The sequence below is a fragment of the Pipistrellus kuhlii genome, unplaced genomic scaffold, assembly GCF_014108245.1.
Source record: "Pipistrellus kuhlii isolate mPipKuh1 unplaced genomic scaffold, mPipKuh1.p scaffold_m20_p_22, whole genome shotgun sequence".
In the NCBI taxonomy this organism is placed as follows: domain Eukaryota; kingdom Metazoa; phylum Chordata; class Mammalia; order Chiroptera; family Vespertilionidae; genus Pipistrellus; species Pipistrellus kuhlii.
The window spans coordinates 10,669,709-10,688,242 of NW_023425521.1; the positions used below are offsets into that span (position 1 = coordinate 10,669,709).

The following is an 18,534-nucleotide window of genomic DNA, read 5'->3' on the forward strand; positions in this document are numbered from 1 at the left end:
GCGTGATGGGAATCACGGGATCCTCTGCAGGTCCCAGACTGCTAGAGGACACAGACAGGAATGAGAGAATAACACCCCCCCTCCCCTAAATCAATCTATTGGGGTGACATTGGTTAATAAAGCCATACATGTTTCAAGTGTCCAATCCTATAACACATCATCTGCATACTGCAGTGTGTATTCACCACACTAAGTAAAATCTCTTTCCCCTTCTATTTATCACCCCTTAGACCTCTTCCACCTTCCCCCACCCACCTTTCCCTCTGGCAATCACCATACTGTTATCCTGTCTGTTTTTTTTATTTTATTTTATTTTTATTGTTGTTTTGCTTAATCTCACCTTTTTCCCTGAGCCCGCAACCACCTTCCCACTGACAGCTGTCAGTCTGTTCTCTGTATCTATGAGTCTGTTTCTATTTTGTTTGTTAGTTTATTTTGTTCATTAAATTCCACATATAAGTGAAATCATATGGTATTTGTCTTTATTTGGCTTATTTCACTTAGCATAATACTCTCCAGGTCCATCCATGCTGTCACAAAAAGTAAGATTTTCCTTTTATAGCTCAATAGTATTCCATTGTACAATATATATGTACCACAGCTTTTTTAAAATCTAATCATCTACTGATAGGTACTTGGGCTGCTTCCAAATCTTGGCTGTTGTAAATAACGCTGCAGTGAACATAGGGATGCATATATTTTTTTGAATTGGTGTTTTGATATTCCGAGAAGTGGAATCACTGGGTCATTTTTAATTTTTTGAGGAAACTCCATACTGCTTTCCATAATGGTTGCATTGATCTGCATAACCACCAACCATGCACAACCGGTTCCCTTTTCTCCACCTCCTCACCAACACTTGTTTGTTGATTTATTGATAAAGCCATTCTGACAGATTTGAGCTGTGGTTTTAATTTGCATTTCTCTGGTGATTAGAGACATAGAGCATCATTTTATGTGCTTATTGACCATCTGTATGTTCTTTTTGGAAAAGTATCTATTTAGGTCCTTTGCCCATTTTTTAATTGAATTGTTTGCTTTCTTGGTGTTGAGTTTGGTAAATTTGAAAATTAACCCCTAACCAGATGTATCATTGGTGAATATGTTCTTTCTTTTCATTTGTTGATTGTTTCCTTTGCTGTGCATGTAGTCCCATTTCTTTTGTTTCCCTTGCCTGAAAGGAAAAATCAGAAAATGACATACTACAAGAAATGCCCAAGATTTTACTGCCTATGTTTTCTTCTAGGATTTACCCAAAAGCATTTTAAAATTTGTTGATTGATTGAAAAGAGAGGGAACGGGGGGATGACATTTGTTGTTTCACTTATTTTTGCATCCATTGGTTGACTCTTATATGTGCCCTGACAGGAGATTGAACCTGCAACTTTGACATACGCTCTAGCCAACTGAGCTTCCTGGTCAGGACCCATTTTTAAATAACCCAAGATTCTGGGTAAAGTGTGCCCCCTTTTCCCAATTCATCCGAATTACTGAATCTTATGTTATAAGGAAATGTCTATGAATAGCCAAGCAAGTGGATAAATGATTTAATGAATATTTGGATTAAAAATCTTTTACTGATTTTGTAACAATTTGCTTAAATTTTTGTAAACTGTGCTCTTTTTCATTGGGATTTGAGGCATATTGAGTTTATATGCAAATTTAATTTAAAACTACAAAGTTTTAGTCATTTTGGCGGGCTAGTTTGAAATAGTTTATCTTGTAAGTCATAGTGGCACACACAAAAAGCATTGATTGACTCAGAAAGTTTAAAGGCAACAGGAAAAAAAAATTTGAATGAAGAGATTCATGTGAAAGAGAGTTGTCAGTATGTGTTATATGTTAGTTTGATATTTCTGTTCCAGAAGGTAACGGTAGGAAGTTATAAGCTCAGATGCAAGTGGTAATACTGGTCTGGCCAGCTCCGGAAATGAAACAGCTATGGGGCATATATTTCTAAGTGGCTTCTAAGTCATAGTTCAGTGTTAACTACTTTGTGGTCTTTAATTTAGAATTAAGTAATACTAACATTAAAGAAAACATTATATAATCAGTTTTATTGTAGCTGAGAGAAATTAGTCTTTTGTCTTTAAAGTGATGCCATTATAGATGATTATATGAAACTAGAGGCCCAGTGCGTGAAATTAGTGCATGGGGCCAGGGGTGTGTGTCCCTCAGCCTAAACTGCACCCTCTCCAATCTGGGATCCTGCAAGGGATGTCTGACTGCCCATTTAGGCCCAATCCAGGTAGGACTGCTGGCTCCCAATTGCTTGCCTGCTTGCCTTCCTGATTGCCCCTAACCGCTTCTTCCTGCCAGCCTGATCACCCCCTAACCACTCCTGATTGATGCCCTTCCTTTCAGGCCTGCTAGCTCCCCTGCTGGCCATTTTGTGGCAGCCATCTTGTGTCCACATGGAGGCAGGATCTTTGACCACATGGGGGAAGCCATCTTGTTTGTTGGAGTGATAGTCAATTTGCAAATTACTCTTTTATTAAATAGGATACCAGAAACAAACAAAAAAAAACTTTTAGCTATAGCCAGCACTGCCCCTCCCCTGAAACTGTATTAAGTTGAAACTACAAGAATATTTTTTCCCATCCATGTGCTTCACTCTAATCATGAAATATACATCTTAGGTGTTAGATGCTATCTTGACTTGTACACACGATGAGCAAATTATGATTAAAAATGTGTTGTTTTCGGCACTTCAGCATTCATTGTGTAAGAATACTATCATTTTTTTTGTGTGTGTATCTTTTTTTGTTGATTTTTTACAGAGAGGAAGAGAAAGGGATAGAGTCAGAAAAATTGATGAGAGAGAAACATCTACCAGCTGCCTCCTGCACAACCCCCACTGGGGATGTGCCTGCAGCCAATGTACATGCCTTTGACCGGAATCAAACCTGGGACCCTTCAGTCCACAGACCTATGCTCTATCCACTGAGCCAAACCAGTTTTGGCCACATTTTATTTTTTAAGTTTACCAATTGATGTTCTTTTGAGTTGTTTACAATTGTTGGCTATTGTGAATAATGCTCCTGTGAACATTTGTGCCCAAGTCTTTGTGGAGTATATATTTTCATTTCTCTTGAATAGATAATTGGGGTAGTTTTGCTGGATTATCTGGTAGCTCTATGTTTCATTTTTGAAGAAACTGCTTAACTGTTTTCCAAAGTGGTTGTATGATTTTACATACTTGCCAGCAGTGTATGAGGTTTCCAGTTTATCTACATTTTTGTCATATTTGTTATTTTTAAAAAATTTATATTTATATTTCAAAGTATTACATATTTTCTCCTCTTTCCCCCCATTGATCTCCTCCACCCTCCTGAGGCCTACCACATATTGTCTATGTTCATGGATTGTACATATATGCATAGAAGTTCTTTGGTTAATCTCTTCTTGTCCTCCCTCTCCACCCTTGCCTCTCAGATTTGTCAGTCTATTCCATGCTTCCATGTTTCTGGGTCTATTTTGTTTATCAGTTTATTTTGTTCATTAGATTCCACATATAAGTGAAATCACATGATACTTGTCTTTCTTTGGCTTATTTTGCTTAGCATATTTTTCTGTCTTTTTAATTAGTGGATGTGAATTAGTACCTCAGTGTGGTTTTGGTTGGCATTTTTATAATGGCTAATGATGTTGAAACATCTTTTTATGTACTTACTGGCCATTTTTATATCTTCTTTGGAGAAATATTTTAAAAATTGGGTTATCTGGATTTTTAGTATTGAATTGTGGAAAGTCTTTGTATATTCTTATTCAGTGGTTTTTTGTTTTTTTCCTCTTCCCCTCCCCTTAAAATGTGTTTTTATTGATTTGAGAGAAACAGAAACATGTATGTGAAAAACTCCCAGCGGTTGCTCCTGCATGCCCCTTTCTGAAGATTAGGATTAGAACTGCAGCCCGGGCCTGCGCCCTGACCAGGAATCTGGCGACTCCTGACCATGTGGCCACCTGAGCCACACAGCCAGGCTCCATTTTCTTGATAGCATCTTTTTGAAATACAAGAGTTTTACATTTTGAATAAATATTTTATTTATTTTTTCTTTAATTACTCTACCTTTTGGAGATGTGTCTTTAAGAAATCATTACCCTAACCTGTTTGGCTCAGTGGATAAAGCTTTGGCCTGTAGACTGCAGAGTTGGATTCCGCTTAAGGGCATGTACCTTGGTTGCGGGCACATCTCCAGTACGAGGTGTGCAGGAGGCAGTTGATTGATATTTCTCTCTGATCAATGTTTCTAACTCTCCCTCTTCCTTCCCCTCTGTAAAAAAAATCAATAAAATTGATTTTAAATATTTTAAAAAGTCATTACCCAAAGATCATGAAAATTTACTTTCTCCTAGGTTTCTTCTAAGAATTTTATAGTTTTAACTCTTACATTTAGGTCTGTGATCTATTTTTAGTTAGTTTTTTTGTATCTTGTGGAGTAGGGGTCAAAAGTAATTTTTGCTTATGGTTATCCAATTGCCCCAGCATCATTTATTGAAAGACTTCTTTTTTCCGCATTGAATTTTCTTGGCCTCTGTAAAAAATCAGTTGACCGTAAATGTCAGGATTTATTTCTGGGCTCTCAGTTCTGTTTAATTGACTTGTATGTCTGTGATATGCCATTACCAAACTCTCTCTCTCTTTTTTTTTTTTTTAAATATATTTTATTGATTTTTCACAGAGAGGAAGAGAGAGGGATAGAGAGTCAGAAACATCGATGAGAGAGAATCATCGATCAGCTGCCTCTTGCACACCCCCTACCGGGGATGTGCCCGCAACCAAGGTACATGCTTTTGACCGGAATCGAACCCGGGACCTTTCATTCCGCAGGCCAACGCTCTATCTGAGCCAAACTGGTCTGGGCGACCATACCCTCTTGATTGCTGCTGCTTTGTAGTACATTTTGAAATCAGGAAGTGTTCATCCTCCAACTTTGTTCTTTTTTTTCAAAATTGTTTTGCCTGTTTTGGTTACTTTGCTTTTTTTGTGTGCATTTTAGGATCAGCTTATCAACATTTGCAAGAAAGGAACCTAGGATTTGGATAAGATTGAGTTGAATTTATAGGCTAATTTGGGTATTATTGCCATCTTAACAATATTAAGCCATCTGATCCATGAATATGGAATGTCTTTTGATTTAAGTCTTTTTAAAATTTCTTTCAGTAATATTATATTTTATAGTTATCCAGTGTGTAAGTCTTATACTTATTTTGTTAAATTTTAAATATTTTATTCTTTTGATACTATTGTGAATGGAGGTACCTTAATTTTATTTTTGAATCATTCATTGCTAGTGTATAGAAGGTTAACTAAATTTTGCACTTATTTATGATCAGAATTAAATGTTTGGCCAGCATGACTCCTAACAATTTGAGAGTGTTGTTTAATTATTTTGATTTGATCAGCCACATTGTACACTGCAGTATTTTCAATTGGCTGGGGTTCCCTTAGGCTTAGTTAGGTTGTAATTACAGAGGTTTTGTCTCAGAATTATCTTAGTCTTGAGTATCAGAATAGCACTTTGCATAAAACATTGGATTTAGTAACACAGACTTAGAATGTAGTACCTTCAGTTTCATTATACACAAAATATATCTAATTAAAATTTTTTTTTATTTTATTTCAGAGAGGAAGGAAGAGGGAGAGAGAGATCGAAACATCATTCATGTGAGAGAATCATTGATCAGCTGCCTCTTGCATGCCCCCCACTGGGGATCAAGCCTGCAACTCTGGCATGTACCCTTTACTGCAATCAAACCCGGGACCTTTCAGTCCCTAGCCCTATACTCTGTCCACTGAGCCAAACCAGCTAGGGCTCCACAAAATATACGTAATTTTTGAAAGAAAAATTACCTGGTTTTATTGGTAGATCATTGATGAGTAGCATCTGTATCTTAATTGTCATTTAAATTACAAATATTTTTTGTATATCATTTGCCATTAAAGTTTAGAGAATTTAATGTAAATAAGTAGATAAGTAAGCATTTATCAAGCCACCCCTACTCCACATTTGCCATTAAAGTATAAAGAATTTTTAGTCAGGTTTATTTCATTTATTCTCCTTCAGTAATGGGATGAAGCATTAAATATTTTTATTTTATGTGTATGAGATAATTTATCTTTAAAACTTTTAACATATTTTTCAGGGTCAGTTAAATGAAAGCATGGACCATGGGGGAGTTGGACCATATGAACTGTAAGTTTATATAAAAATATTTCATTGTTCTGTCTTTCTTACAAGTAGGTTTATCGGCTTTAGTTCATAGCCATCACGTGATTCCTGCGACCTGTTCTTAAATAGCTAGTCTCATATATAGACTTAACTTATTGAGTTTGGCATTAGTATTGTAACATATCCAAGATTTTGAGATTATGTATGGATTTTGAGAAAAAGATAATCATTCATATTCAATGTATATTGAATATGAGTCTGAGTTTAATATAGAGAAACACTTTTTCTTACTGAAAAATAAAATTATGAGAAATGCCACCAAAAGTCAAATGGTTCTTGTTTTGCTTATAATACACCCTTCAAACTAGATTTGTGCAATCTAAAGTCATTTTAGGCACGCTCCATTAGGGGAGTGGCATGGTGATTAATCTGCTGTATACCCTAACCCTTGGCTTGAGGGGAAACTGAGGAGTCTTTAAATCATGTTCATATAAGATATGAAAAGATGTGTAGCTATAGTGCATTAGCAAGAATTTATGTAGCATAAAGACTTGAACTAACTGGTATTTTTAGAATGTTCCTAGGTTTTCTGCTGAAGCTTCCAAATGAAGTTGGATTATGCCTGACCTTAATAGACATTTTGAATGAACTAAATTTGAATAACTGGAAGACTTTTCTTTTGTCAGCTTGATAAACTTGTTCTAATTTATCTTAGTTTGGGGGTGCTTGATGCTTGTGAAAATACTCGCCAGCACATTTTGTAAACTAGCAGATAAGTAAGCAATTTACCAAGCCACCCTAATCTTGACCTACCATGTCATTGAATCATGTTTACTTAGAAACACAGAAACTAAATTTACTATCATGTATTTTCCCCTTTTACTAAATTGGATTACATTTCTCTTTCTCTTTCTAACAATATGCTGAAAGTAATTTAACTTTTTGCAAATTTACTTTTGGTTTTGCTTTTCTCCCCAGTGGCATGGAACATTGTGAGAAATTTGAAATCTCAGAAACTAGTGTGAACAGAGGGCCAGAAAAAATCAGACCAGAATGTTTTGAGCTACTTCGGGTACTTGGTAAAGGGGGCTATGGAAAGGTAGGAAGTGTTTTTGAAATGAGAGGTGTTGTCTGTCTTGGGTTGATTTTTTTATACCCTCTTTTCAGCAGTCCTCTTCAGTCTTTGTTCCAGTATTCCTCTTTAATCTTCGTTTACTAGCTATCAGCAAAGGAAATAATCACTTAACCCTGTATTATTTGAGGGATGTACAGTAGTTTTCCTACCAACACACATGTAAAAGCTTGGCACATAATTTAAATAGACAACTATGCCAGGCAAAATCTATTAGAGGATTCTTTTCTTCCTTTGGTTTTAAATGGTACTCTCTGTAGGTATTCTCTTAAAAAATAAGCAAATCACTCCTTACTTTCAAGAGGCCTTGGTACAGTATCTGTTACTGTTGTCTGTTAATCTGAATTGGTTTTCTTTGATTTGTAGTATCTGCCAAGTGCCATGTGGATATTTATAACATCATTTGTGGGCCATACAAAATTATCAACTTAAAATCATCCCGTTATATTCGGTCAAACAGTTAGCTCATCCCTAATGCCTTGGCAGGGCTAGATCATATATGGTCTGCAGACTGGATGTTCCCCACCCCTAATCTAGAGCAAAAGTTAGAGAAGTTGAAGTATATAAGAAGGGACAAGAAAAATGAACAGAACTTCATAGATTTTGCTCAAGGCTTTCTAATTTAAGATCTCATTTTTGTGTGTTCTGTCCAAGGCAGTTTATACCTAGCCATTCTCTATCAAAGCTTGAGAACTGATTATGCTATTGTGTAGAGTTAATTTTTATAAAGCATGACTTTGTGTTATATTCTTAGGTTTAAATATACATTCTAATATGTTCTAACCATCTTGAATATGTAACGCATGCACTTTGAATCTCATATTTTAGCTGTTACATGAAAATGTTTTATAGCCAGCTATTTTAAGGGATAGGTAAACAGTAATTCCTGTCAATTCTTATTAAGTTGTTTGATGTGGAGCAAGAGCAGTGGCATTCTTGTAGGAATTTTATGAAATATTTTATAATTTTTTAAGTTTGGTATTATGCTTCTGGGAACCCTGATTATAGCTTTTTAAGCAAACTTGTATTTTATGTATAAATAGGGAAGGCTCATCATTAGATGATCATTGCCCAACTTTGCCACCTGATATCAGCAGACCAAATAGGAAGGTCCTATTTTGTGGAACAGATTTCACTAAGCACAGAACTTGTTGGTACTAGTTTTTATAAGGATATAAACGACTGTATAATTTTTTTCTTATAAATGGGAATTAAGGGAATGTGGCTAGCATAGTTTAGCCTTTAATAACACCCAAACACTTTTATTTTTTTATACAGGTTTTTCAAGTACGAAAAGTAACAGGAGCAAATACTGGAAAAATATTTGCCATGAAGGTGCTTAAAAAGGTAATACCTTCCCTCCTCTTCCCCCAAACTATAATCTTAATTACTATAAAATCCACATTTTGGCTTTAAAATTCTCAGTCAGTAAATATTTCTTACACAATTGTAAGTCCTCTTAGAATATGAGATATGTTTGATTATTATTATAACTATTTTCTATTTGGTGAGGGTAGAAAGGAAAATTCTTTCAATTCTCTGATATAACTCTTTTATCTCTTTGTTCTGGTCTACATATTTCTAAGTAATTTAGCATATCCTGCTATCATTGAATGCATCCACTTTAGAATTATGTACAGAATTCCCATTTTACTTTTTTTTTTTTTAACCCCATCCTCCCTTTACCCTGCCCTCTCATTTTGCTTCACTTTCATTGAATCTACTATTGTTTTCCCATACCTTCCAACAACTCTGTAAAGCACATGTGTCAAACACAAGGCCCGCGGGCCAAATCCGTCCCACCAGGCCTTGCAATGTGGCCCGCACCGCGCTGTCATCACTGCACTCCGCTGCGTTTCCATCACAATGACAGTTTATGACTGTTCAGTAAACCATTCGGCCCGTGATTTAGGCTGGATTTTAGATTTTGGCCCCTTCTCTGATTGAGTTCGACACCCCTACTGTAAAGCATCTTTGAGGCTAATATTCTGTGGTCCAGCTTATTAGATAATCTATCAGTTCTAGGCATAATTGTCATTATTGGACTTTACCATAATTCTTGGAATTCTCTTAACTCCTTCGGTGTTGGATTCTTTGTTTCCTGGGTCCTATATCTCCCAGTATCAGTGTCTGTAGATCCATTGGTAATGATCAATTGGTGCTGAGAAAGATCCTCTATTCTTTTGCCTACAAAAAGCATTCTGGAGCTAGACGAGAGAGAGGAGATGGAGATCTCACATTTCCACACTAAGACTTGCACTGAAGTAGTTTTTACTTTAGCACTCAGTCTTACTAATCCTTCACTCTATTTTTTCTGGAAAGTACACCTCTGAGTGAGTAGTTCCCTGGCTGGTTAGTGTAGGATGGGAACCTTGTTGGTGTATCTGTTCCTTACACAGACTTTCAGATAATCTTCCTGTTTTTAGTCCTCCGTCCTCCATCTTCTGCCTGCTGCAGGCCCTGATGACTGATTTTTCCCCCCACTTTCTTTTTATTTTTGCCTCTAATTTTTGAACCCTGCTAGGTTTCTGTCAATGGAATGAACTTATTTTGAGTTATTCCTCTTGGGCAGGCATTTAGGTTTGATCACACTCTACTAAATCATGTACTATTGCGTTATCCCCTTTCCTCCTTTTTTTGAGGTATAGAGTTACTTATGTTTCCTAGTTTTATTGAAGATAGATTATGTGTGTTTGGTTTCTTCTTCTTTTTGTTTGGGATTAATTTCTGAAAAGATCACATTGTCTTAAAGCAAGGGTTACTTGAAAACTATTAAAAGATCACTAAAATTTTTTGAAAAAAGTACATATTTTTGTTGTTTTTTAATTGATTTCAGAGAAGAAGGAGAGGGAGAGAGATAGAAACATCAATGATGAGAGATACACTTCAATTGGTTGTCTCCTGCAAGGGCCAGGGATCAAGCCTGCAACCAAGATTCATGCCCTTGGCTGGAATCGAACCCGGGACTTTTCAGTCTGCGGGTCAGTGCTCTATCTACTGAGCAAATTGGCCAGGGCAATTATGGTTTTTAATGCTTTGGTTTTTACTTTCTTGATTTTCACTTAAGATATAAATAACTTCTTAAACTTAAAAGCTGAGGAACATACTATGGCCACATAGTATTGGTGATTGTTGGTGATTTTTTTAAGAAGCAATTTAGGTATTCAAAACATCAGTTTCTACATAAGCAAGTCATGTCTAATCTGCTGTCTGGCTTTCCCGTTAAAATAATTTGAGATGAATGATTTAAAAAAAAAAAATCTGTAAACCATATTAGGTGTAGAATTGAAGACAGTATAATAATACTTGTTCTAGGAATGTTAAAAGAAATTCTGGTCAAAATTCTTAGAGTAATTCATTCCTTTTGACATGTTGCTTATTCATGTCTAGTCATCAGGACTGACCATAATTAGTCATAATTATATCTTTCGTGAGTTATGTTTCTGGCCCTTGTATCTGTAATGAAAAGAAGAGGTTGTTTTTCCCCTCACTTTGGTGGGTGGGTGTGGAGTATTGGGAAATCCATAGATTTAATTACTGCTAAATGTCAGGCTTCCTTTTTGGGCCCAGGCATCTAAGACCTAACTTACTTGCCTCTCCCTTCACTTAACTACAACTCCTCCCCTCTTTCAGGGTTTTCCTTTCCCCAACCCTAGCTAGAAAACCAGATACTGTCCCAAACTTTTTTTGGTGTGCATGAAAGCTCACAGGAAAAATAATGTAAGAGAAGAGGTTGCTAGGGTTAAGCCCAGGGTTTTAATTCCTAAATCCCTAGCTAAGATGACTATGTATGCTCACTTTGAGTTTCTTCCTTCTAATTTTTGTTTGTTTATTTTAATCCTTATCCAAGGATATTGAATTTATTGGGATGACATTGGTTAATTGTTTTAAATCATGGCTTCATAATGATATCCCTAATTTCAGTCTAATTTCATTGGGTTCTTTTGCCCTAATTCCATATTTACATTTCTGGTTTTCCATAGTGAGATGCCTCATGGTATCAATAAATTTACTCATTTGCTATATTATGATATATGCATAATAGTTTGAGAATGCCAATACTATAAACAAATACAAACCCACTAAATATGGTTTAAGATTTCTTAAGTACAGCATAGGAAATATATAATAAATAATATTGTAATAACTGTTAATCAGCTTAACAATAACCCACTACCTTTGGACCAACTGTAATAACTTATGTATGATGCCAGGTCGGTAATGGAAATATCAAGAACACTTCATAAAGTATATGATTGTGTAACCACTATGCTATACACCTGAAACTAATACAAAATAATACTGAATGTAAACTGTAATTGAAAAAGGAAATAAGACCTACTTACAGGTTTCCTTCTGAGTGAAATATAAGGCATCCTCCAAAAAATAAGGCCCCCCTAGGCTTTGTCTCAGAAACTTTGTGAAACCTAACCTGCAAGAAGTTGTGACTTGGGTGAAGAATTCATGGGAGAAAATCACTGACAGTTGCATTGCAAATGCACTGCGAGCAGGCTACCTTGACAAGAAGTACACATTTAAAGACAGTGCTATTGCTAAACATGAGAGATTTGGTCCACTGATTCTGAAAGAAATGGAGTCACAAGAAATTCACCAGGAAATTCAGGAATTGGATTGTTATGATGATGTTCCAGAAGATGATGACTTGATTGTCATTGAATAAATGAGTAAATTCTTGATACTGTAGGATTGTTTGTCTGGTTTGTGTTGACAACTACCGTATTACCGTACCGTATACAGGTAATAAATTTCCTTTATTTTCATTTAACAATAAATGTGTACCGTATTCTTCTTCATGGAAAAATAAGATATCCCCTGAAAATAAGACCTAGTGCATCTTTGGGAGCAAAAATTAATATAAGACACTTTCTTATTTTCAGGGAAACAGGATATATATATGTATAACATATCACTTAAATATCTTTTTATCTACTGTGGTAAGTTTTTTCCCCCCCTTGTCGAAACAAATCCACGAAAAATTAGATCGCCTCCCCAAAAAAATGGGGGAGAGAGAGGGTGTGATAAGCTTTTTAATGTAACATTTAATTAAGTATATGTATTTCTGTTATATTCACTTTTATTTCCCTCCACAATCCTTGTTGATTTAATTTTATTTGTTAAATGTATAAAATTATTAACATAGTTCAGAATTCATAATCTCCATTTTATAATCATAGTAATATTTGATTTAGGTCAGAAAAAAAATGAATGGGAAAACCATAAGGCATTACTCAGAAAGCATATCTCATTTCCTTTCCTGCCTTTCTGTTGTCATTAGCTTTGGTTTATCTTAGTTGTGTTTTATAATTGCAGGTATAAGCAGATACATATATATTCTTATTTCCCCTTTCTTACACAGAATGGTAGCAAACTGTGTGAACTGTCATGCCAAATAGGCTCTTTTGCACCTTACTGTCATAGAGATGTTTCCATTCTTTGAACAGCTTTTTTCTCAGTGTGTGACTAGTCCATAGGTTTTCAGCCAATATTTTATGCACGGGCTTTTAGTTTGTTTCTAATGTTTCACTTGTACAAATAATATTGCAACTAATAACCTTATGTCCATGCTTTTTCATGTTGCTGGAGGTGCACCAGAACTTAGTCCTAGAACTTAGACTTAACATATCCAAAACAATGCATTATTTCCCCCCCAAACTTTTTTCTTCCCTTCCATTCCCCATTACTATTGGGTCTAGTAATAATTAATGTCGTTTTTAAACGTTCGTTTAAAATCTTGCTTGGCGTTGACTTGTATTGACATAACCTTCAAACACGTGGTATCTATAGAACGTGTGAAGTGCAATTAACAAGTTTTTTTTTTTTTTTAATATATTTTATTGATTTTGTACAGAGAGGAAGGGAGAGAGATAGAGAGTTAGAAACATCGATGAGAGAGAGTCATCAATCGGCTGCCTCTTGCACACCCCCTACCGGGGATATGCCCGCAACCAAGGCACATGCCCCTGACCGGAATCGAACCCGGGACCCCTCAGTCCCCAAGCCGACGCTCTATCCATTGAGCCAAACCGGTCCCGGCAGCAATTAACAAGTTTTGCTTGAAAAAGTTTGTGTTTGGCTTGGTTTTTGTTGCAAAACTAGGGCTAAGAAGATGGCGGATGAAGAGCATATTCGGCACTGCATGCTTTACGAGTTCCAATTAGGAAGAAAAGCAAGTGAGGCTGCAAAAAACATCTGTAGTGCTCTTGGTCAAGATGCAGTTAGCGCCAGAAAATGCCAGCGTTGGTTTGAGAAATTTCGCGAGGGAAATTTTTTGTTAGATGACAAGAGTGGTCGAGGCTGTGTGTCCAATTTTGATCAAGAAGCTCTTCAAGCTCTTTTGGTGCAAAATCCTCAAATTACTCAACAAGAGCTTGCGACAACTTTAAATTGTTCACAGAAAACAATTTCCAATCAATTGCGTGCACTTGGCAAAGTCCAAAAGTTTGGAAAATGGGTTCCTCATGAGTTGACCGACAACAACCATAATCAAAGAGTCACAATTTGCATTTCGCTCCTCTCTCGTCAAAACCGTTTGCCGTTTTTAGAGCAAATTGTTACCAGAGATGAACAATGGGTGCTGTATGTTAATTTGAAAAGGCAGCCTCAATGGTTGGACAAAAATGAGGCTCCGCAGCCCACGCCAAAACCTGGCTTGCATGCGAAAAAAGTGTTGTTGTGTGTTTGGTGGAATTTTAAAGGAATTCTTCATTATGAACTTTTACCATCTAACCAAACCATTACAAGTGCAGTGTATAGTGCCCAATTGGAAAGGTTAGCCCAAGCTTTAAGAGAAAAAGAACCCGTGCTGATTAATTGGAAGGGCGTAATTCTTCACCACGATAACGCATGACCGCATTCTGCAAGAATCACTGTTGAAAAACTGCGCCAGTTGGAATGGGAAGTTCTCCCTCAACCTGCATATTCTCCTGATATTGCCCCTTCCGATTACCATTTGTTTCGTTCTTTGCAAAACTTTCTTCTTGGAAAAAAATTTAATAATGAAGAATGCCTCAAAAATGCATTGACCGAATTTTTTGCATCAAAATCACAAGAATTTTACAACAGAGGGATTAAAATGCTTCCTGAGTGTTGGGCACAAGTAGTAGAAAACAACGGCAACTATATTGTTGATTAAATTTTGTTGTATTGTTTAAATAAATTTGATTTTAAAAAAAGTATTAGAAAACGACATTAATTATTACTAGACCTGATAAATGACACCATTATCCTATTACTTAAATAGAAACCACAATATCATGATTTCTTCTCATAGCTAGATAGTCAGCAAATGCTAATAATGTATTTTACCCTTTTTAAAAAAAATTTTTAACTTTTGTTTTCTTAGTTACAGGTCTGAGTTCTTGCTTAGTTTACTGTACTGGCCTCCTAACAGCTCTCATTTCATTTCTCCTGTAGAACTCAACATTGTTACTAGAACTATCTTTCTGAAAGGCAAGTGCTTTTCATTTCCCTTACCTCAACATTTCTCCTCTGCCTCTCAGATAAGATTCAAGCGTCTTTGCTTAGATGCCCAGGCTTTCCATTTCCTGGCCTCCACCTACATCTTCCACCTAATCTCTAACTTCTTCTAACCATACTGAACTACTTATAGAGTTGCTAGACACATCTTGTCTTGTCAAGCCTCTTTTGCACTGGGAATGCTTTTTTATGTCCTCCACATTTTGTCTTAGTAACTTTTCATGATATAGCTTAGGTACCACCACCTCAAGGAAGACTTCTCCAAGTCAAGTGCCGTTTCCTTGTTGACCCATAACATCTTATGCTTACCTCTGTTGACTTATCTCTCTTCCCTGAGACTTTGAGCTCCTGTGATCTAGAGACTCCTTCCATTAGTTCTGCTTTCTTGTTACAGAGCCTGGAGCATAGTAGACATTCAACAGTTAATGAATATCTGAATAAACTTAATCTTTTTACATTTTTAAAGAAGTATCTTTAGGTTTGCATATACATGTTCACTTCAAAAAATCCGAACAGTACAGATATATATATATGAAGTACATGTCTTCCATTTACACCTATCACAATTTTTAGTGGTAATTACAATTAATAGTTTCATATTGGCAAGAAAAGCACAAATTAGATTTTCCAGTTACTATAGAATCAAGTGTCTACTGTTTTGTTCTTATAGATCATGTCTTTTCCTTTAGGCAATGATAGTAAGAAATGCTAAAGATACAGCTCATACAAAAGCAGAACGGAATATTCTGGAGGAAGTAAAGCATCCCTTCATTGTGGATTTAATTTATGCCTTTCAGACCGGTGGAAAACTCTACCTCATCCTTGAGTATCTCAGCGGTCAGTACACACAGTTTGGTGTAATTATTGTGTTTGCTCCAGAAACTGGGTCAAAACATAATTTTTCAATGGAAAAAATGTTTTTTCCTAATGTGATCAAATAGCTCTTAAAATTGATGAATACATTGCCATAAAGAATTCAGATGTGACCAAGTATTTCTTTTTGCAGACAAATATGAAGGAAACTTTAAAGAATAAGTTTTTTTCCTCCCTTCTGTAAAATTTTATCTTAATTCCTTTGTAACCAGTTACTTAACAAAATAACAAATTCCTAATTAATAGTGCCCATCAAGCCGGAGCCGGTTTGGCTCAGTGGTAGAGCATCGGTCTGCGGACTGAATGGTCCCTGGTTCGATTCCGGTCAAGGGCATGTACATTGGTTGCGGGCACATCCCCGATAGAGGGTGTGCAGGAGGCAGCTGGTCGATGTTTCTCTCTCATTGACGTTTCTAGCTCTCTATCTCTCTCCCTTCCTCTCTGTAAAAAATCAATAAAATATATTGGGGGAAAAAATAGTGCCCATCAAATTGACTGGGTAATATACTATAATTGGATAAGATATTATAACTCAAATAAATCATTAAAGTATTTCTTTCTAAACTGAAGTGGAAAATACTAATAGTATTAAGATATTGAATATTTTTGGAAATTTGTCTTAAAACAAGTATTTTGGGTTACTGTAGTCTTATTAATAAAATATGCGTTTAGATTAGAAATTACCCACATTTTCAAGGGTTTACCACCTCCTAGGAACTATTTGCTCCACATATCATTTCTAGCTCACAGCAAACAAACACATTTGAGTTTTCTAAAAAATAGAGATTTCCCAGTAGCATGTAACATGGAGCAGAAAGCTTTAGAATTTAGTAACTTTTTTTGTGACATTTGCCAGTTTTCTCCTGTAACTTAATTTTGACATAATTTCAAATTTACACAAAAATTTACAAGAATAGTACAATTCCCACATACCCTTCACTTAGATTCCCCAAGTATTTTCATTTTACCACAATGTTTTGTTTCATCCGTGTATTTTTCTTTCTCTTTATGTATATGTATATATGTGTGTGTATATATGTGTATATACACACATGAATAGATATATACATAGTTCTTCTCTGAACTATTTAAGAGAGTGTTTTTGTCATGATTTCCCTTTGCCCCTAAATACTTTAGTGTATATTTTCTAAAATCAATGATAGTATCCTACATAACTATACTAAAATTATTAAAAATAGGAGATTGACATTGATACAGTAATATTTCAGTTTTCTTTAATCTGGAACAGTTCCTCAGTCTTCTTTGTCTCTCATGACCTTGGCATTTTTAACAAGTACAGGCCAGTTATTTTATAGACTCCATCAATTTGTGCTTATCTGATGTTTCCTCAGGATTAGTTTCAGGTTATGCATTTTGGGGAGTACCACCCAAGTGACACTGTTTCCTTCTTCATGCATCAGATCAGGAGGTACATGATATATATATATATCTTTGTCCCATTACTGTTGATGTTAACTTTGATCACATGTATAAAGTGGTGTCTGCCAGTTTTTATCCTGTAGAGGTTTTCCCTTTGTATTTAATAAATATCATGAAAAGATATTTTGAGGTTACTTAAATATCTCATCTCATCAAACTTTTCACATATGGTTTTAGCATCCATTGATTCTTGCCTAAAACAGTTAACTCTGATGGTTGTCAAGTGACTTCTTATGCCATCGTGTCTACTTTATTTGTTATTTGGCATTCAGCTGTAATGATGAGCTTTCCTGTCCCCTCCATTGAAAAAATTAAGACTTATTTATCTGTTGATTTATATCACTGTGGACTCATGGATTCTAAGATTATTCAGTGGGCTATAACCTTTCATTATCACTTATTTTGATACTCAAATCGTGCCATGCTTTTTAGAAAGCTGCTGCCAGGTACTTTTACAGTTTAAGTTATGAGGCTATGGGCATTTGCTAACTTTGCAAAGATGGTTTTAATTATATACTAACATTTATTCACTTACAGGTAAAATGTTAGAGAAGCTTTAATCAAGATTTTTTTAAACTCAAGTCTGGAATCTATAAAAAATTTTAAGTTCATAGATATAAAACCTAGAATTCCAAAACTTAATATTTCACATAAGAGTGGGAACACTGTTAAAAATAGGATCCTGAGGTCTTAGTTTTAAAACTATAATTTTTAGAATCTGTTTTTTATTTTTAAGGAGCCGATGTCTTTTAATTATGGTTAAAAGGAAAGCACAGACCCTCTCATTAGAACTGGGTTGGAAATAAAGATTGTTATATTTCTAATGTCTTTTTTGTTTCTTTACAGGAGGAGAATTATTTATGCAGTTAGAAAGAGAGGGAATATTTATGGAAGACACAGCCTGGTAAGTGAAATTTTTATGGTTGGATGGAGTCAGGTAATGTTAAAGCAAAGCCTTATTCCCACTGTGGGCAGCCAAATGACTCAATAAATTGTTTGGGAGCCATTCAGTCACTTAGGACTTAAAGGGGGAGAAGCAACTGTGGGACTGGGCAGCTTTTGGAGGTCACATCATTCCTTTGCCTCCAGGCCTTGGGTGCAACGCTCTTCACACCAGTTCCTAACAGAACCATTCTCACTGGGGCTTTCTTTCCTTGAATTGGTAAGCTGCCTGCCTTGGTTGTGGGTGAGTTTGATTTTCCAGTGAAATTTTATGTGTGGAAGAATGGAAAGTATCAGCAATCACCACCTTTTTTTTTTTTTAAAGACTTTCCAGTTTCCAAGGGGCAGTCTTAGGCAGGTGTTAAGCCTGCACATATCATCTGTGGATTGATTCTATGGCCAGGATGGGGGTCTGCCTTCCTATTTCTTCTGTACACATTCTTTTGTGAAATGATAGTACTGGGTAACAATAAATCA

At 35.8% G+C, this 18,534-nt stretch overlaps 1 protein-coding gene across 19 annotated transcripts in view; it reads left to right on the plus strand.

Annotated features, from left to right (window-relative positions):
• The window catches only part of RPS6KB1 (ribosomal protein S6 kinase B1), a 48,008-nt gene that overhangs the window by 5,787 nt on the left and 23,687 nt on the right, over nucleotides 1-18,534 (plus strand). For 12 of the 19 annotated variants that reach the window (XR_004990323.2, XM_045586389.1, XM_036451472.2 and 9 more), the window contains exons 2-6: nucleotides 6,148-6,197; nucleotides 7,152-7,272; nucleotides 8,584-8,652; nucleotides 15,492-15,639; nucleotides 17,962-18,019. Coding sequence is in view for 16 of the 19 variants with exons in the window: in XM_045586389.1 (XP_045442345.1) it covers nucleotides 6,148-6,197; nucleotides 7,152-7,272; nucleotides 8,584-8,652; nucleotides 15,492-15,639; nucleotides 17,962-18,019 (446 nt within the window). In the remaining 3 variants the exon portion in view is untranslated. Of the gene's footprint in view, nucleotides 1-504; nucleotides 543-1,326; nucleotides 1,454-4,994; nucleotides 5,077-6,147; nucleotides 6,198-7,151; nucleotides 7,273-8,583; nucleotides 8,653-15,491; nucleotides 15,640-17,961; nucleotides 18,020-18,204; nucleotides 18,278-18,534 lie in introns of those variants that run through there. The other 7 variants (XR_006742499.1, XR_006742498.1, XM_036451471.2 and 4 more) reach the window with 5 other exon arrangements.